The sequence below is a fragment of the Lagenorhynchus albirostris genome, chromosome 16 (genome assembly GCF_949774975.1).
Source record: "Lagenorhynchus albirostris chromosome 16, mLagAlb1.1, whole genome shotgun sequence".
NCBI lineage: Eukaryota > Metazoa > Chordata > Mammalia > Artiodactyla > Delphinidae > Lagenorhynchus > Lagenorhynchus albirostris.
Genome location: NC_083110.1, coordinates 29,275,687 through 29,296,611, shown reverse-complemented (window position 1 = coordinate 29,296,611; position 20,925 = coordinate 29,275,687). Strand labels below are relative to the sequence as shown.

Below are 20,925 nucleotides of genomic sequence, written 5' to 3'. Positions count from 1 at the left end.
TTTTTAGTTGAATGGATATGGAAAGGGTTTTCTGCAACACTTGCTGTTATTTTGGAACTTCCTGGCTTAGCACATCTTGGGATTTTTCTTGAGGCCCCCTGTGGCCCTCCTCTGCCCTCTGCCCTCCTTATTGTGAAAGGACAGGGGTATCCAGGCAGCAGTTTCCCTAAGTCAACCTGCTATTTGATGGATTCACAGGCCTGGACGGCCTCACTTTTTGTGAGTTTCGTGTATGCTCAAGCCTTTGGGGCAGGGGAAGGGAAACAGGAGGCCACTCCCGTCGGGAGGCCGTGCAGGGTAGTGGACGAGGCCCTGGGTCTGGAGGTGAAGCGGGATTTGCGTGGGTATCCTCCGGTTTCCCAGCTGTGCAGTTTTGCTAGACGTCAGTTTCTCACTCGGTGATCACAGCACGTATCTGGGAGGGTACTGTGGGTATTGATGAAGTGAGAACCCAGGTGCGGTTAGCACAGAACCCAGCGCGTAGGCTGTGCTCAGCAAATGACAGCGCTCACGTCCCTGTGTGTGTGATCGGCTGCCCCCAGGTCCTACCAGCTGCAGAGCCAGTGGCCTCATCCTGCTGGAGACAGACAGGGGGCGGTGGCTGTATGTGGTGACAGGTCTGATGACCCCTACTTCTGTCCTGCTGCTGCTTCTCTCTCCAGCCTCCGCAAAAGCCAAGGGCTACATCTTTCTGTTGCTTCATTTTTAAAATGGGGTGGAAATTCTTTATCTCCCTGGAGGCAGATTGCTGGGCCTGGTGGTGCTTTTCAGTTCTGAAATTGAGATCTGATGTTTCTCTGATACTTATTGAACTTGACCGCAGGTCAAGTCGTTCTCAAAGCATGGTCTGGTGTCCCTGAGGTCCTTTCGTGGAGCCAGTGAGGTCAGAACTGTTTTCATAATGATCCTGAGGTGACACTTGCTTTTTGCACTCTCGTCCTCACACAGACTCGGCTGTAGAGTGGAGTTTCCTACAGGTTCCATCCACGGTGTGTGATGTTGCACGGATGTGAGACTCTGGCTGTCTTTATTAAGCCCGATGTCAAACAGCATTACGCAGATGCAAAGCCATGCCATTCTTCTCGCTGTGTTTTCTGTTTTGCGGTAGAGAGTGTAGTTAATTTTTCATGAAAAGCCTTAATGTGAATATGTAACGGGTTTGGTTATTTTAAAATTAGTAAATATTTTAAAATACCTTTTTAGTTTTAATTTCTAATCTGGTAGATATTGTTAGATATAACCCCTATCAGCAAAAGCTCTTTGGAGTCCTCAGTCCTTTTTAAGAGTGTAAAGAGGCCCTAAAATCAAACCATTTGAGAACTTTTAGGTTGAGGCCTCGGGCACGTGGGGTCAGGCAGAAGGCACTCCATACGCCATGCTGTCATTTACTGGCTTGGTGACCTGGACCCATTATTTAAGCTTGATAAGGTTTTGTTTGCTGATCTGTAAAATGGGGATAGCAGCAGTATCTTCCTTAAGGGGATGGAATGGGATAATGTATGAAAAGCATCTCATAAACCACCAGGCATGGAGTGAGTGCTACTCGTGGTTGTCTTTGGGAGGCCACAAGGCACAGCAGCAGCGAGCACGTGCTCCGAATCCGGGTGCCTGGGCTCTCGTCCAGGGCACCACTTGCTGTCTGTGGAAGTTTAAGTTGATTCCTTAAGCTTGCTGCGCCTCAGTTTTCTCACCTGTAAAATGGAGATGATAATATTCTTACCACCTGTGGGATCGTTGGGAGGGTTAAATTAATGCCTGGGGCATCTGTGTTGTGTGCTGTTGTGTGGTTGGTTGTGACGTTTACATTGAAATCCTTCTTTTCCGGGTGCTTGTTGGGTCTGTTCATGCCACTCTCTTGGGTTTGTCAGTCCTCCACAGATCGTGTCCCCCCCACCGGCCCCCCCAGGGGCTGGTTAGATGCCGAGTTTTAGTTGTAGGCCTCTCCAGAAGGGGGTGTCAGGCACGTGTCCAGAGGAAGCCCCACATGTCAGACAGCCGGGTAAGTGAGTGCAAATCAGATGGCCGTCGTCGAACTAGAGCTCATAGAAGTGCCTTCATTTGCCAAAGAGGAAGACGTTACACAGCCGCACAGAGCTGTAAGCAGCCTGTTTTCCAGAACTCCTGGGGGCAGGGGTAAGGATCCAGGGTCTTTGGGGAAGGGCGAGGGAAGGCTTCTCAGGCTGTGGACTAGAACCCATGGACGGAGGGAGATGCTCGGGGGAAATGGTGATCCTGGGCCTCACCTTAAAGAACATTTTGGCCACAGAGGTCTGGCCTGAGCACAAGCATCCTGGTTGTTACGGAGGTGCTGGCTTTAAAATAACATGTGTTTCGAGGGGTACTGGATTCAGTGGTTGGCATACCGACATTGGATAACACTGAGCTGGGAGCTCGAGTCTCCTTCCTCAGACCATGGTCTAGCTTGTCACCCACAGTGTCGAACTCTCCATCCTTCCTGCCACTCCTGGAAGATGCAAGGCCACACCTGAGTGCCTGTCCTGGGGGACACTCGGTTTGCACAAGAAAATCAGCCAACAGCGGTCTGCTGGGGGGCAGCGGTCAGGATGACACAGAGTCAGAAGACATTCGTCTTGCCTTTTACACGTTACAGGGCTACTGGGGAGACAGATACTGTGTCCCTGGGGTGAGTCCGCCTCTGGATCACATCCATAAACTGGGATGACTTCTGTGGGTTACTCTGACCCCACTGAGGATCTCTGAGGCTTAGAGGGCTCAGGGGACACATGGACGGAGTTAACTATAAAAGCACCATGGATTTGTCTCTTTTTCTGGGACATTTGAGTGAGGTGCATACTTCCTAGAAGCAGATTGGGATCTCGTCAGAGGTGCTGGTGGTGGCCACTGTTCCTTGGTAATAGCATAAGGCATGCGATTCCCTTCAGGACATGTCTAGTCCTAGGGACAAGTGACGAGGGCCTGGTGTGGGCTGGGCAGTCAGAGGTCCTGGGACTTACCTGCACCCCGTCCCACTTACCTTGGCCATGGGCGGCTCTCCCTGTAGCTCCTCCAAGCTGCACACCTGGTCTGGTTGAGCAGGTGCTTTAGGCAGTCGGGCGGCGTGGAGGAGGGAGCTGTGTCCAGCCCTGATCAGGGGAAGGCGGGACACGGCCCTTGGGCCCGGCTTTGGAGCTGGCTCCCTCTGTCCTCTGCCAGCTTCTCTGGGAAGCTGTAACTGTGTCTTCCTCTTCGGGCCGTGCCTTCCACCTTGCTCAGGCTGGCCTCTCTGTGCCCAGGGGTGGGTGACAGCTGGTGTTAGCAGAGCAGGCGAGGATGCAAAGATCAGGGCCAAAACGGTTCCATCCTGGAGGTGCCAAAGCTAGGTTGGAGGGAGAGAGGGGGACCTCGCTCAGGGTCCTCCGCCAGGGCCCAGGTAGTGGATGCTGGAGCCAGACCGCCTGGGCTCTGGTCCCAGCTGTGCCTCTTACACTCTGACTTGGCGGTGTCCTCTGGGAAAGGGGGATGTAACAGGACCCACCGGTAGGGTGGTCGTGAGGAGCGAATGCAAGCTGAGAGCCCAGAACAGCGCCCGGCTGCTGGTGGGAGCCGTGTGAACACGAGTTCTCTTTGTCACCGTCCTCCTGCAGGCACCACTGGGAAGGCGCCGTCCCCACCGCCGCTGCTCACTGACCGGCAAGTGAATGAGAAGGTGGAGAACCTCTCCATTCAGCTGCGGCTGATGACCCGGGAGAGGAATGAGCTGCGGAAGCGCCTGGCCTTCGCCACCCACGGGACCACCTTCGACAAGAGGTGGCGACCGTGCCCCTCCCCCGCCGGCCCGATGGACAGGGTCACCACCCTGATGCCATGGCACCCCCTGCCCCGAGGCGTACCCTTAGCTCCTGAGAGCCCTGCTGCCTGCCCGAGTGTCCTTCCCGCCACCCGCCCGTGTAGGCCTGGATGCGGGGAGCGGGGTGGAGGCTTGTTATGCTTCCTCCAGTTCAAAATCGGAGTCTGTGGCCTGAATCACACAACTTGGGGATTGAGAAGTGTGTGTGGGTGTGTCCATCCTACACTTGGCTCCTGGCACTGGTGTGCTCTTGCTTGCGTGTGCGTGCGCGCGTGTGTGTGTGGACCGGCCTCACCGCCTTTCTACTGGCCTTGCCGATGGTCATTTGGTGGGTGGTCTGGGCAGCAGCTGGAGGCTCCTGGTCCCACTTTGGTGCCTCCTCCCTGGTTGGTTGGATGGCCCTGACCTTGTCACCAGCCCTTTCCCAGGCCTCTCTGCCTTCCAGCCCTGGAGACAATATGCTTCTCTCTCTGTCCCCTGTTTGCTGCTGTGTGCAGCCCCTGCCCTAATAGAGATAGTCAGTCACCCTGTTGCTGAGCCTTTGACTGGTCTGTCCGTGGGCAAGGGCACTGCTGTCTCCTGGATACCCCGGCCTACTTCATTGCTGAGTGGATCTTTATGTGGTTTGTAAACACGTTAGTTGTTTCCTGCCACGTGTTTGTTTTAGAAAAGGTTGGTCCCACCTGGCTTTTTTGTTATTTTGAAGAAAACCTTTGACCACTTCTTTTGTTGGGATTGAGAGGTAGATGCCAGGGAAGGGTTGAGGAGGTGCTGGCGGGGGTTCCGAGGGGAGCAGCAGCAGGGCTGGTTTAAGCTTTCCTTCAGGAGCATGGGGGGTGTGCGCCTCATCCTGGGGAGGATTTTTCTGGGGTGATGTCGGGGCTCAAAGCCTGCTCCTAGAGGTTGCTTTTATGAGGATGTGTCTCTCAGACAGACAGCTTGAGGGCAGGGCAAGTGAAGACAGTGTGCGAGTGTGTGCCGTCCACATCTGCTTTCATGCCACCGAGGCAGAGTAGTGGCTGCACAGAGATTGGCCCTTTACAGGGAAAGGTTTCTGATGCCTGCTCTAGGGCAGGGGTTCCCAGGCTTGAGCTCGCACCAGGGTCACCTGCAGGGCTTGTTAGAGCACAGATGGCTGGCCATTCCTCCCTCCCTCCTGGGTGTCCGATTTCGGAGGTTGGGGGCTGGCCTGAGAATTTGCATTTCTAACAAGTTCCCAGGTGACTACAGTGCTGCAGGTCTGGGGACTCCTGGTCCTGGCCACTTTTCTCAATCTTGGCTGCACGTTGGAATCCCTTGGGGAGCTGAAAAATCCCCATGTCTGAGTCCTACCCTCAGGGATGCTGACGTAATTGGTCTGGGCCTTGTCTATTCGTTATGTACCCAAGATTGAGACTCACCGCTCTCAGGAGAGGAGGAGCTTCATCCCAGGGACTGCTGGGCCCCCTGGGCGTGCAGGCCTGGCGTGTGGCCTCCGGGGGGCTCCCAGAGCACAGGAGCACCTTCCCAGCTCTCCCGGCCCACGCAGGGAGTTCAGCAATCAAGGCCCCCCGTCCTGGGGATTCGGATTCTGTTGGTCTGGCTGCGGCCAGGACACCCGGGCTTAGCAGGCACTTGTGGGGGGCGGAGGGGGGCGTTGGTGTTGGTGGTATGCAGGAGACCAGTGTTCGGGAACTGCTGGGCTGGAGTGACCTAGGACGTGGCTTCCCAGGGAAAGACATTCTTGTCATTGTGATCCCGGGGCCAGTGTTCACTGGGCTGTTTGCCGTCTGGGCCAGGCCCTACCACAGGCTGAATCCGGACTACGAGAGGCTGAAGATCCAGTGTGTGCGGGCCATGTCAGACCTGCAGAGCCTGCAGAACCAGCACACCAACGCCCTGAAGAGGTGCGAGGAGGTGGCCAAGGAGACCGACTTCTACCAGTGAGTGGGGCCTGCCTGGCCAGGGTTCCCAGCGTGCAAGGAACTGCTGCCTCTTGCCAGTCTTCAGTTGTGGACCTGGAGCCTGGGGTTCTGGTCCCATCTTGCCTCTGCTGCATAGCAAGCGGTGGGCCTTAAAGCACGTGCGTTTGTGGCTTTGAGCCTCAGTTTTCCATACCATCCATTGCCAGCTTCAGAAGCACGGTTGGTAGGAAAGTGGTCGAATGTGTGAGACAGTAGGCCAGGCAGATCACTGTGGACCTCTGGGTCCCTGCTAGGGCTCTACTGCCACAGGAGAGGCAGATGGGGCGTGTTCCCCTTTGGTCTCCTGGTGCCCCTCTGAGGGCATTTGCCTGCCCACCTGCTGACATTTGCCAGGCCTCAGCACTTGGAGGTGCCAGGTCCATGCCAGGTAGGGGCTTATCTCCTTTCCTTGGCCTTCACATGTGTGCCGTTGTGGTGTCAGGCTCTTAAAAAAATAGTTTGGGTCTTTCTGGCATGTGGCTGACAGCAGGCTTTGGCCTGCCTCTGCACGCTGCTGACCTGTCTGGTGTGTTGGGGGTACTAGGACCTGGAGGGGGTGCTGGTGCCTCGGGTGGGAGTCGGAGGCTGGCTGGGCTCACTGTGCCGTGTGGGATTTCAGCACGCTCCACAGCCGGCTCCTGAGCGACCAGACCCAGCTGAAGGATGATGTGGACATGCTGAGGCGGGAGAACGGACAGCTGCTACGGGAACGTAACCTGCTCCAGCAGTCGTGGGAGGACATGAAGCGGCTCCACGAGGAGGACCAGAAGGAGATCGGTGACCTCCGGGCCCAGCAGCAGCAGGTAGAACTGGGCTGGGCGGTGGGGGGCGGACCAGACCCAGGTCAGGCATTCACCCACTCACCATCCATTTACCAACCCCCCGCCCCCCCAACACACACACCTACCATCTCATCTACCCACCCGCCCACCCACCTACCTACCTACCTACCTACCTACCGTCTACCTGCCTACCACCCGCCATCCATCCATGCATCTCTCCCCTTATCCACCTACTCATCTGCCACCCATCCATTCCCCCACCCACTGTCCGTCTACCTGCTGACCTACGCACACCCATCTTATCCACCCACCCGTGTGTCCATGTGATTACTTAGCAAGTATTTTTGGTGTCAGCCTCCTGTGAGGCATCGGGCCATCTGTGAGCAAACACTCAACCCTTGTTTTCCTGGACTCTGCAATCCAAGGGGGGATACAGATGTTAATCAAATAACCACACACATTTTGTATTGTTATGAATATCGCAAGGGCTACCAAGGAGGAGGTTCTATGTGGTATGTGTGCTGTGTCACAGCAATTTGACTTAGTCTGGGAGCTTTGGGCATCTGTAGCTTCTTTCCTTTGTATGGATTGTGTGAGATTACAGATGGAAAGAAACTTGCAAATATTAAAATTCTGTGCAAATACAAGATGGTAACAGTTACCATCATTATTTTGGGGTGAGAGTATGTCCTGCTGTCCTTGCTCCTCTCTGCGTTCGAAGTTAGTTTCTTCACTTTGCTCAGCTCTTGTTTCACATTGACAGCAGTGCATGAGGAGCAGGCCAGTCAGGACACCGCTTCCTGTGAATGATGTAGGCCAGTGCCTCTTCTCTCGTAGCTTATGGTCTGGAACTGCCTGGGCTGCCCAGGGACGTGGCAGGGACTGCTGATGCTCTGTGTCCATAGATGGTTGGACGTTTGGGGTTGGAAGACAGTCCCAGGCAGAGGCAGAGTGTCCTGCTAGCATTGCAACATGGGTCCGATTAAGCAGAGCCCCTTCCCCATCAGAAACATTTATGGTTCCCCAGTTAAAGCAGGACTGTTGGGGCTTGATTGACACAAAGCCAGTATATAACAATCTGAACTCATCTGGTAATTTAGGATGACGTTGCCATTGTTGCTTTTGTTTTCATTTACAGTTAAATTTTTTTTAAATTGTGAGATTATTGCAAACTTACAGAAGAGTTGCAAATACAGTACAAAGAATTTTTCTCCTGTATCACTCAAGAATAAGTTGCCAACCTGGTGCCTCGTCACCCCTGAACATGTAAATGTGTACTTCTTGCAAACAGGGATATTCTCCTGTATAACAGTGGCAGTGACACATCAGGAATTAATGTTGATATGTACTCCTGTCTAATCGTCAGACCCGGGTCAAGTTTTGCCAGTTGTCTCAATAATGTCTTTAATAGGAAAAGGATCCCATTCAGAATAACGCACTGCATTTAGTTGTCCAGTCTCTTTGGTCTCCTTCAGTCTGGAACAGTTCCTCAGGCTGTGACCTGCATGACCTTGATGTTTTGGAAGATTACAGGCTAGTTATTTTCTAGGTTGTCCCTCAACCTGGATTTGTTGGATCCCCATGGTTGGGTGAGTTTTTGCATCTTAGGCAGGAATGTCACAGAAGTGATGCTGCCTTTTTCTCATTGCATCCCGTTGATTGAGACTTGGCTGGATACGACTTATTACGAATGATGTTCACTTTGATCATTTGACTAAGGTGGTGTCTCTAGGCTTCTTCTCCAGTGTAGTGATGCTTGTTTTCCCTGTATACTCCCCCACACATACACACACACTCATGGTTTCCTGCTTTACTCAGTGGGTTGTATACCACTGTGGCCCCGGGGAGCCCCTTCAAGCTTGCTTGTCTGTCTTTTTGACACGTCCCCTCATTCTTTGAGCACTTTCTTGATTTCTGGCACAAGAAGATGTTCCAGGTTCATTTTCTAACTTCCCTGCCCTAGTCCTGGAAATCAAACATTTCTCCTAGGAGTCCTCATTCCTTTTAGTGGGAAATGGTATTTAGAAGCATGATCGGAGTGCTGGGTGTAGTTGATGTGCTCATTGCTCCTGGGTGTAATCGCTCCAGGCCCTCTCAGTGGGCAGAATAAGGAATATCTGAGTACACCGCCGCCCCCCCCCCAGCCCCCCACCACCACACACACTCACTCATACCTGTTTCCATGTGTCTCTCTCCCTCTTCCTAGTATATTTATACCTTCACTATGTAATATGTATATTGGAAACCATGAGTTCACACTGACATTTCCGGTTCCAGTCCAGTACTACAATATAACAGGGTTCGTTCTTGTTTTCTTCCTTTCCATTTTTGTAACTGCATTTCCTGGTAGTGAGAAACCTGGTTCTGATTATTCTTAATCTCTTTACTTGGTCGGTCTCCCGGGAGTACCTGCCTGCCTTTCCCTCTGCCACCTCCCTCCCACGCCATCCCCGCTTCTGACCCGTTGTGGGACCCCCATGCGCCTATGCAGGGCCCCTCCTCATCCCATGCAGGCTCCGATGGCCACTCTGGGGCACCCCTTGCCCAATGGAGCCTCCTGCCCTACTCTGCCTTACCAAATGGCTGTAAGGTTAAATAGTTCAAAACGGGGAAGGGCAGCGCTTTCTTCATGTTTTTATACTCTTTTTTAAATTGCAAAATTAATATGCATTTTGTGAAGATGGTGGAGTAGAAGGATGTGCTCTCACTCCGTCTTGCGAGAACACCAGAATCACAACTAACTGCTGAACGGTCATCGACAGGAAGATAACTGGAACTCACCAAAAAGATACCCCACATCCAAAGACAAAGGAGAAGCCACAATGAGACTGTAGGAGGGGCGCAGTCACAATAAAATCAAATCCCGTAACTGCTGGGTGGGTGACTCACAAACCAGAGAACACTTACAGCACAGAAGTCCACCCACTGGAGTGAAGGTTCTGAGCCCCACATCAGACTTCTGAACCTGGGGGTATGGCAACGGGAGGAGGAATTCCTAGAGAATCAGACTTTGAAGGCTAGCGGGATTTGATTGCAGGAGTTTGACAGGACTGGGGGAAACAGAGACTCCACTCTCGGAGGTCACACACAAAGTAGTGTGTGCATTGGGACCCAGGGGAAGGAGCAGTGACCCCAGGGGAGACTGAACCAGACCTACCTGCTAGTGTTGGAGGGTCTCCTGCAGAGGCGGTGGGCAGCGGGGGGGGGATGGCTCTGTCTCACCATGAGGACAAGGACACTGGCAGCAGAACTTCTGGGAAGTTCTCCTTGGCCTGAGCCCTCCCAGAGTCCGCCATTAGCCCCCGCAAAGAGCCCAGGTAGGCGCCAGTGTTGGGTCACCTCAGGCCAAACAACCAACAGGGAGGGAACCCAGCCCCACCCATCAGCAGTCAAGGAGATTAAAGTTTTACTGAGCTCCGCCCACCAGAGCAACAGTCAGCTCTACCCACCACCAGTCCCTCCCATCAAGCCCCTTAGATAGCCTCATCCACCAGAGGGAAGACAGCAGAAGCAAGAGGAGCTACAATCCTGCAGCCTGTGGAACACAAACCACATTCACAGAAAGACAGACAAGATGAAAAGGCAGAGGGCTATGTACCAGATGAAGGAACAAGATAAAACCCCAGAAAAACGACTGAATGAAGTGGAGATAGGCAAACCTTCCAGAAAAAGAATTCAGAATAATGCTAGTGAAGATGATCCAGGACCTCGGAAAAAGAATGGAGGCAAAGATCGAGAAGATGCAAGAAATGTTTAGCGGGGCTTCCCTGGTGGCGCAGTGGTTGAGAGTCCTCCTGCTGATGCACGGGACACGGGTTCATGCCCCGGTCCGGTAAGATCCCACATGCCACGGAGTGGCTGGGCCCATGAAAAATGGCCGCTGAGCCTGCGCGTCTGGAGCCTGTGCTCCACAACGGGACAGGCCACAGAGGTGAGAGGCCCGTGTACGGCAAAAAAAAAAAAGAAAAAAAAAAGTTTAACAAAGGCCTAGAAGAATTAAAGAACAAACAAACAGAGATGAACAATACAATAACTGAAATGAAAACTACACTAGAAGGAATCAATAGCAGAATAACTGAGGCAGAAGAACATATAAGTGACCTGGAAGACAGAATGGTGGAATTCACTGCTGTGGAACAGAATATAGAAAAAAGAATGAAGAGAAATGAAGACAGCCTAAGAGACCTCTGGGACAACATTAATTGCACCAACATTCGCATTATAGGGGTCCCAGCAGGAGAAGAGAGAGAGAAAGGACCCGAGAAAATATTTGAAGAGATTATAGTCGAAAACTTCCCTAACATGGGAAAGGAAATTGCCACCCAAGTCCAGGAAGCACAGAGAGTCCCATACAGGATAAACCCAAGGAGAAACACGCCGAGACACATAGTAATCAAATTGGCAAAAGTTAAAGACAAAAATTATTGAAAGCAGCAAGGGAGAAACGGTCAATAACATACGAGGGAACTCCTATAAGGTTAACAGCTGATTTCTCAGCAGAAACTGTACAAGCCAGAAGGGAGTGGCACCATATACTTAAAGTGATGAAAGGGAAGAACCTACAACCAAGATTACTCTACCTGGCAAGGATCTCATTCAGATTTGATGGAGGAATCAAAAGCTTTACAGACAAGCAAAAGCTAAGAGAATTAGGCACCACCAGACCAGCTCTACAACAAATGCTAAAGGAACTTCTCTAAGTGGGAAACACAAGAGAAGAAAAGGACCTACAAAAACAAACCCAAAACAATTAAGAAAATGGTCATAGGAACATAACATGTCAATAATTACCTTAAACGTGAATGGATTAAATGCTCCCACCAAAAGACATAGGCTCGCTGAATGGATACAAAAACAAGACCCATATATGTATTGCTGTCTACAAGAGACCTACTTCAGATCTAGGGACACATACAGACTGAAAGTGAGGGGATGGAAAAAGATATTCCATACAAATGGAAATCAGAAGAAAGCTCGTGTAGCAATACTCATATCAGATAAAATAGACTTTAAAATAAAGACTGTTACAAGAGACAAGGAAGGACACTACAGTAATGATCAAGGGATCAATCCAAGAAGAAGATATAACAATTATAACTATATATGCACCCAACATAGGAGCACCTCAATACATAAGACAAGAGCTAACAGCTATAAAAGAGGAAATCGACAGTAACACAGTAATAGTGGGGGACTTTTAACACCTCACGTACACCAATGGACAGATCACCCAAACAGAAAATTAATAAGGAAACACAAGCTTTAAGTGACACAATAGACCAGATAGATTTAATTGATATTTATAGCATATTCCATCCAAAAACAGCAGATTACACTTTCTTCTCAAGTGCCCAGGGAATATTCTCCAGGATAGATCACATCTTGGGTCACAAATCAAGCCTGAGTAAATTTAAGAAAATTGAAATCATATCAAGCATCTTTTCTGACCACAATGCTATGGGATTAGAAATGAATTACAGGGGAAAAAAACCGTAAAGAAACACAAACACATGGAGGTGAAACAATACATTACTAAATAAACAATAGATCACTGAAGAAAGCAAAGAGGAAATCAAAAAATACATAGAGACAAATGACAAAACACAACGATCCAAAACTTACGGGATGCAGCAAAAGCAGTTCTAAGAGGGAAGTTTATAGCTATACAAGCCTACCTCAAGAAACAAGAAAAATCTCAAACAATCTAACCTTACACCTAAAGGAACTAGAGAAAGAAGAACAAACAAAACCCAAAGTTAGCAGAAGGAAAGAAATCATAAAGCTCAGAGCAGAAATAAATGAAACAGAAACAAAGAAAACAGTAGCAAAGATCAATAAAACTAAAAGCTCGTTCTGTGAGAAGGTAAACAAAATTGATAAATCATTAGCCAGACTCGTCAAGAAACAGAGGGAGAGGACTCAAATCAATAAAATTAGAAATGAAAAAAAAGTTATAGCAGACACTGCAGAAATACAGAGCATCCTAAGAGACTACTACAAGCAACTCTATGCCAATAAAATGGACAACCTGGAAGAAATGGACAAATTCTTAGGAAGGTATAACCTTCCACGACTGAACCAGGAAGAAATAGAAAATATGAACAGACCAATCACAAGTAATGAAATTGAAACTGTGATTAAAAATCTTCCAAGAAACAAAAGTCCAGTACCAGGTGGCTTCACAGGTGAATTCTATCAAACATTCAGAGAAGAGCTAACACCCATCCTTCTCAAACTCTTCCAAAGAATTGCAGAGGAAGGAGCACTCCCAAACCCATTCTATGAGGCCACCATCACACTGATACCAAAACCAGACAAAGATACTACAAAAAAAGAAAATTACAGACCAATATCATTGATGAATATAGATGCAAAAATCCTCAACAAACTATTAGCAAACAGAATCCTACAACACATTAAAAGGATCATACACCATGATGAAGTGGGATTTACCCCAGGGATGCAAGGATTCTTCAGTATATGCAAATCAATCAATGTGATACACCATATTAACAAACTGAAGGATAAGAACCATATGATCATCTCAATAGATGCAGAAAAAGCTTTTGACAAAATTCAACACCCATTTTATGATAAAAACTCTCCAGAAAGGGGGCACAGAGGGAACCTACCTTAACATAATAAAGGCCATATATGACAAACCCACAGCCAGCGTCGTCATCAGTGGTGAAAAACTGAAACCATTTCCTCTAAGATCAGGAACAAGAGAAGGATGTCCACTCTCGCCACTATTATTCAACATAGTTTTGGAAGTCCTAGCCATGGCACTCAGAGAAGAAGAAAAAGAAATAAAAGTGATACAAATGGGAAAAGAAGAAGTAAAACTGTTTGCAGATGACATGATACTGTACATACAGAATCCTAAAGATGCTACCAGAAAACTGCTAGAGCTAATCAATGAATTTGGTAAAATTGCAGGATACAAAATTAATGCACAGAAATCTCTTGCATTCCTGTATACAAAATGATGAAAAATCTGTAAGCGAAATTAAGGAAACACTCCCATTTACCATTGCAACAAAAGGAATAAAATACCTAGGGATAAACCTACTTAGGCAGGCAAAAGACCTTTATGCAGAAAACTCTGAGACACTGATGGAAGAAATTAAAGATGATACCAACAGATGGAGAGATACACTGTGTTCTTGGATTGGAAGAATCAGTATTGTGCAAATGACTATCCTACCCAAAGCAATCTACAGATTCAGTGCAATCTCTATCAAATTACCAATGACGTTTTTTACAGAACTAGAACAAAAAATCTTAAAATTTGTATGGAGACACAAAAGACCCCGAATAGCCAAAGCAGTCTTGAGGGAAAAAAGCAGAGTGTGAGGAATCAGACTCCCTGACTTCAGACTATACTACAAAGCTACAGTAATCAAGACGATGTGGTACTGGCACAAAAACAGAAATACAGATCAATGAAACAGGATAGAAAGCCCAGAGGTAAACCCAGGCACCTATAGTCAACTAATCTATTGACAAAGGAGGCAAAGATATACAATGGAGAAAAGACAGCCTCTTCAGTAAGTGATGCTGGGAAAACTGGACAGCTACATGTAAAAGAATGGAATTAGAACACTCCCTAACACCATACACAGAAATAAATGCAAAATGGATTAGAGACCTAAATGTAAGACCGGACACTATAAAAAAAAACTCTTAGAGGAAAACATAGGAAGAACACCCTTTGACATAAATCACAGCAATATCTTTTTTGATCCACCTCCTAGAGTTATGGAAATAATAACAAAAATAAACAAATGGGACCAAATGAAACTTAAAAGCTTTTGCACAGCAAAGGAAACCATAAACAAGACGAAAAGACACCCCTCAGAATGGGAGAAACTATTTGCAAACGAATCATTGGACAAGGGATTAATCTCCAAAATATAAACAGCTCTTGCAGCTCAATTTTAAAAAACCAAACAACCCAATCCAAAAATGGGCAGAAGACCTAAATAGACATTTCTCCAAAGAAGACATACAGATGGCCAAGAAACACATGAAAAGCTACTCAACATCACTAATTATTAGAGAAATGCAAATCAAAACTACAATGAGGTATCACCTCACATGGGTCAGAATGGCCATCATCAAAAAATCTACAAACAACAAACGCTGGAGAGGGTGTGGAGAAAAGTCAACCCTCTTGTACTGTTGGTGGGAATGTAAATTGATACAGCCACTGTGGAGAACAGTATGGAGATTCCTTAAAAAACTAAAAGTAGAATTTCCATATGACCCAGCAATCCCACTACTGGGCATATATCTGGAGAAAACCATAATTCAAAAGGACACATGCACCCCATTGTTCATTGCAGCACTGTTTACAATAGCCAGGTCATGGAAGCAACCTAAATGCCCATCAACAGACCAATGGATAAAGAAGATGTGGTACATATATACAATGGAATATTACTCAGCCATAAAAAGCAACGGAATTGGGTCATTTGTAGAGACGTGGATGGATCTAGAGACTGTCATACAGAGTGAAGTAAGTCAGAAAGAGCAAAACAAATGTCGTATATTAACGCATATATGTGGGACCTAGAAAAATGGTACAGATGAACTGGCTCATCACAGTGTTTGGCAGAAATTGAGACACAGATGTAGAGAACAAACATATGGACATCAAGGGGGGAAAGCGGCAGCAGGTGGGGGTGGTGGTGTGATGAATTGGGCGATTGGGATCAATATGTATACACTGATGTGTATAAAATGGCTGACTAAGAACGTGCTGTACAAAGAAATAAATAAAATTCAAAAATTCAATAAAATTATGCATTTTGTAACACAATAAAAGAATCAAGCAATAGAGACATTTAAAAAATAAAAGAATATTCGTGTAGTCTCACTCCACGGAAATAACTAACCATAGCTATGTTACTTTGAAAAGTTTGAGATTTATATCTGTACACATAGAACCCTTTATATCTTGTTAACGTATTTGAGAAAATGGAATCGCACCGTTCCTTTTGTTGCTAACATTGTTTTTTTGCTGAATATGTCACATGCATCTTTCTATTTCAATACAGATTCTCCTTCCTTGTTTTTAACGGCTGCAGAGTATTGAGTTACATAGGAGCATCATCATTGATTTAACCAGTCTCCTATTGACTGACCCTTGGACTAGTTTCAGTATTTTCCCATTATAAACTATGTTCTGTTGAAAAATGTGTTTCTGTGCCTTATTTTGTTTCTCTGATATTTGTTGAAGCCTTATGTGGAGTACACAGTCCAGGCTCCGTGCAGGCCGCTAAACTGGATATACTTGGAGATAGCTGGCGTCTTGTCCACGAGCCCTCTGAGTAGGGGGTTTGGTTGTGTAGGGGAAGTCTGGTGGTGGGCGTGGGTAGGCCTGGCCCAGCGGTGGTAACGGGAAGGTTCCTGGAAGGGGAGGTGAGTGCAGGCCAGGGCAGCAGGAGTCCAGCTGGGGCAGAAAGCCCCGCAGCACAGCAGGGGCGTCCGCAGCCTACCTGCTGCACCATCTCAGAGAAGCAACTCTCACTCCCACCTTCCTCTCCTCCGCCCTTTAACCTTCCGGCCCTGGAGGGGGCGGGGCGGGGCGGGGCGGTGCTCTGGGAGCGTTGCTTGAAGCATGAAGTGAGGCACCAAGGAGAAAGTGCTGGACCCGCGTTTCTTCTGGGGGTGGTGGGAATGTTCTGCGGTCAGACAGTGGCAGTTGCCACACAGCTTTGTGGATTCACGACCTTGCGAATATTCCAAAACCCATAGAATTGTGCACTTTAAAGGGTGAATTATATGGTATGTGATTTATATCTCAAAATAAAAGGCTCCAGTTACCACTTGGTCATAAAAAACCAAAAACCTGCCCTCTTGAGGCATGATGTTTTATTGCCTCCCATTCTCTGACTTCCCTCAGGACCCAAACAGCTCGTATGCGCATCCAGGCCAAGATGATGGCCTCCTGTCCCCCGCTTCCCGTCCCCCGACAAGTGACCTGGGAAGGCTTTCTCCCCGATGCTTCCATCTCACATCACTCCTCTTCTCCTTTTCCTATAGCGCTGACCCTTGGGGGGGGTAGTTGATTACAGTGGTCAGTGACTTTCCCCGGTTCTCTTCAGCTGGACCAGTGCCCCTTAGCAAGTGGCCTGCGGGCCACCTCAGGGCCCCCCCGCCCAGGAGAGGAGGGCCCAGTGCCTCGGGTGGGTGTGAGGGGTGAGGGGTGTGTCTGAGCTGCCAGGCCACCTGCTCTCCCCAGCCAGCGCCGTAGCATTTTCACCAGGTCTAGGACGGGTGCTGGGCTGTGAAAAGCTCAGGTCTTGGATAGGCCAACAGCCGAGAAAGCAGGGCACATGGGGGTGGCCACAGGTCTCCTCCCTGCAGGCCCTGGGGCCAAAGGTTGACCTCACTGGACAAGGCTGGTTTTGTTGCCTGGTTCCTCCCACGCCTTGTTAACTTGAAGAGGCCCTTGCGGGGGTAAATGGTGCTGTTTGACTTGCATGTTTGCTTGAGGGATTTGTGGGCTCCCAGCCTTCTACATGATTTATCTCAGAGGAAATGAGGCAGCTGTGTGGGAGGGCACCATGGGCCTGGGGCCTGGGACCTCTCCCTCTCCAGAGCAGCAGACAGGTGGTTTTTCTCATGTGTTTGCATGTGTGCGAGCATGCGTGCATGTGTGTGTGTGTGTGTGTGTGTGGCCAGGGGGAGCACAGTATGGCAGTTCCATCTCCAGGGGACCGCAGTCAGAATGCACCATCTGGATGCCCAAGTGTTCCGGGGCGGAGATGGCCAAGCCTTGGTCGGGGAGCAACGTAGAGGGTAGTTTTGCATCTCCTTTCTTTACAATAATGCATATTCTTTGGTTAAAAAACAAAAAACTTCAACGACAGTGAAGTCACCCACCCCCACCTCAGCCCTGGTGTCACTTCCTGGAGGTGACTGACCTCTCTGAACCACTTGTGATATTTCCTTGTGGACATTTGCTATGTCATACTTAACATACAAAGTTTTGTTTTTATTTTCTGCCACCTGCCTTTTTTTTTTTTTTTTTAAACTGTGCAGTATATCATGGGTCTCCTTGTATTTTCTGTAAATTTGGAGCATACAACAAGATATTTCATAGTTTAGTTGTCAGTAATTTATTAACCCCATTCTGTGTGTGTTGGGAACCTTGGTAGTCTGCACTTTTTCCCGTTACAAATTACTTTTTGATGGGCACCCTTACATATGTCCTTATGTTCCTTTGTGCATGTTTTTCTGAAGTTTGTTTCTTAAAAGGTACAATTGTCAGGTTCAGAGCAGTGCTTTTCTTTTTTTAAAAAAATAGGTTCTGCCAATTTATTGGGGAAACTTAAGGCTCCAGGAAAGTTCCCTCTCCTCCTTCTGGCCTTGTCAGGTGACAAAAAGAGTAAATATACTCTTTTCTTTGGTGATTCATTTCTTTGGTGATTCATGAAAGTTAACTTCTTTTCTCAGATAACCCAAGAAAGGGGTTTCTTAGTCTTCAAAGAGCTTGGCTCTCAGAGAAGCCCAGAGTGTTTCTGACCAGTGTGGAGCAGGATATAAGGACAGCTGTGTTCTTGGCCTCCCTGAGGGGAGCAGCTCAGGCTGTGGCTGTCTTGGTGTGTGGATGGGACCAAACCCTGGGTTTGTGCCTCCCCTGGGTCACTTTCACCCCCTCCTCACAGGCCGGAGGAGAGTCATCTCTAAAGACTGCTGCCTGCATGAGCTGAGAAGTGTATCACCTTTTTCATTTTAGAATTCTGAGCCAGATTTAACTATTCTGTCTCTCAGAGTACTGTTAGCCTTAGCTGGGAAGCTGAACATTTGACTGTTAGTGTGTGCGCGCCTCACTGTCTACCAAGAACATAATCGTGTAATAGTAAAGAGGAAAAATTGTAGACTGATAGGGGAGTTTTTCAAATCCTCTGGAGTTAACTGTGACTGCGGTTTTCCCAGATTTCTTCAGAGGCTTTTGATTACATTAGCACAGGCATGATGCTCAGCCCTGCTTGTAGAGAAAAGTTGAGAAGTGTTAGGGGCCCCATGAGCCTCTGAATATCCGGGTGCTGTCGTATGGGAAAGAGACTGTTCTTGTGACTCCAGGGCTACGACGAGAGGTTAGGAGTTGAGGAAAATGGGTAGCTCATAAAAAGCAAGGCCTTCTCATGCAGAGCTTTCACCTGTGGATTGGGAAGCTGAGACAGCACAGGGTATCAGTCTGATCTCCCTAGGGTTGCCTCTTCTGATCCCGGATCCGACTGCGTTAGCAGGGCTGGGTTGGGCATCAGAAAGGATCCCAACCTTTCTGATTTTGTTTCTGGGTTTGTTCTGGGATTTTCTCTGATTGACCCTGTCTCACTGGAAAATTGTGACCCATCCTGGCAGCAGATTCACTCTGCCCTCAGTTGCCTCTGGATTGTCATACAGACCCCATCCAAGCACCTCACGGTTGGGGCATTTGGGGGCTACTTCCCAGTGAAGAGGCCAGACCGCAGTGTTGACTGTTGTGGACCAGTGCACGCGGGCTCTGCTGGGCCAGTGCCCAGAACAGGGTTTTTCTTTGCATTGTTTCAAGGCAGTCTTTAAAATTAGGTTTTATTTTATTAATATGTGGGGTGATATTTAATTTATATTTTATTAAATTTTTTAAAAAATTGAAGTATAACTGACATGTAACATTGTATTAGTTTCAGGTGTACTATATTACGATTTGATATTTGTATACATTGTGAAATGATCACCACAGTAAGTCCAGTTAATATCCATCAACTTACATAGTTACACATTTTTTTTCTTGTGATGAGAACTAATTTGTTTCTTGTTCTTCTTTTTTAAAATATTTATTTATTTATTTGGCTGCGCCGGGCCGGGTTTTAGTTGCGGCATGCGGGATCAAACCCAGGCCCCCCTGAACTGGGAGCATGGAGTCTTAACCCCTGGACCACCAGGGAAGTCCCAGGGCTAGTTTGTTCCTTGAATGAAGCTTGGAAGGCTGGACAACTGTGGGAGTGCATTTGGCTGTCTACTCAGGCCTGCCACCTTGTGGGAAACTCTGGGAATGGCAGCAGTGCTTTTGTTCTGTAGTAAACCACAGGGGGCTCTTTTGGAGCCTTGGGCTTCTCACCTGGCTTGGAGATGTTTAGAGAATAAAACATTTGGAGTGATTTTTAATTGGAATGTTTGAGGTACTGCCCACAAGACAGGGCAGTCTGGTCTAGAAGCTGGTTCTTTTCCAGATGTGACCCTGAAGGCAGGAGAGCTCTCCACTGGCGCTCTGTGTCCTGGGCATGTGTGGGCACGTCCTTGTGGGATGCCCTTCTCATCTCTCAGTGGTGGGCACTGTGTCAGCTGATGTCCTTGCTGTCCTCCAACCCTCATTGTCTGCACCTGGACAAATTCAGGGGTCCTCAGTTTGTACTGCACTTGGGGACCCAGTTCTCCTTTGTCTAGTAATTTATGGAAAAGAATAATGTTGTATCTCTATCTTGCAACATATACAAAAATATATTCCAGTAGTTTAAATAAATAGTTTAAAGATTTAAATGTGAAAAGTAAAACTAACGCTTTTTAAGAAAACTAATGAGAGAGAGTATCCTCATGATCTCAAGGTAGGAAGGAAAGAATTTCTTGAGTAAAACAACCAAACCACAAACCATAAAGGAAATGATTGATAGATTTTACCACATTAGAACGTGAAATTTTAGTAACAAAGGGCACTCAAGAAGATTTAAAAGCCACATACTGGGAAAAGTTATTTGTAATGAATATAACTGGAAAAGGATCAGTACCTGGAATTTAGAAATAAGTTCTGCAGAAAGAAAGGAAGGGAGAGGAAGGGGGAGGGGGGGAGGAAGGGGCAGGTGGGGAAGGAAGGAGGAAAGGAAAATAAAGGATATGGACAGGAATTCATAGAAGAGAAAGTGTGTGTAGTCAGTAAACATAAGGAGAGTTGCTCTGTCTTTCTAGTAATCAGGAAAAGCAAGTTTTTAAAAAAAGAGATCTTATTTTTTGTCCATGAGATTGGCAGTACTTAAAAAAGAAATCTGATTGTTTCACGATAGCCAAGAGGTGGAAACATCCCAAGTATCCTTTGACGAATGAATGGATGAGCAAAATGCAGTACATATATACAATGGAATATTTTTCATCTTTAAGAAGGAAGGAAATTCTGTCACATACTGCAGCCTGGATGAACCTTGAGGACATTATGCTAAATGAAGTCAGTCAGTCACAAAAAGATAGATACTGTAGGATTCCTTTTATATGATTCTATTTATAAATACTGTATATACCTCTAGAGTAGTTGGATTCATAGAAAACAAAGTAGGAGGCTGGCTGCCAGGGGCTGGGGGAGGGGGAACAGCTAATTGTTTAGTGGGGACAGAGTTTCAGTTTTGCA

General features: G+C 47.7%; 1 protein-coding gene across 8 annotated transcripts in view; it reads left to right on the top strand.

The window, feature by feature from the left end:
- Positions 1-20,925, top strand: part of DLG5 (discs large MAGUK scaffold protein 5) — a 120,034-nt gene that overhangs the window by 53,933 nt on the left and 45,176 nt on the right. For 5 of the 8 annotated variants that reach the window (XR_009536210.1, XR_009536211.1, XM_060126983.1 and 2 more), the window contains exons 3-5: positions 3,606-3,768; positions 5,587-5,730; positions 6,371-6,554. Coding sequence is in view for 5 of the 8 variants with exons in the window: in XM_060126983.1 (XP_059982966.1) it covers positions 3,606-3,768; positions 5,587-5,730; positions 6,371-6,554 (491 nt within the window). In the remaining 3 variants the exon portion in view is untranslated. Of the gene's footprint in view, positions 1-3,605; positions 3,769-5,586; positions 5,731-6,370; positions 6,555-20,925 lie in introns of those variants that run through there. The other 3 variants (XM_060126984.1, XM_060126987.1, XM_060126988.1) reach the window with 3 other exon arrangements.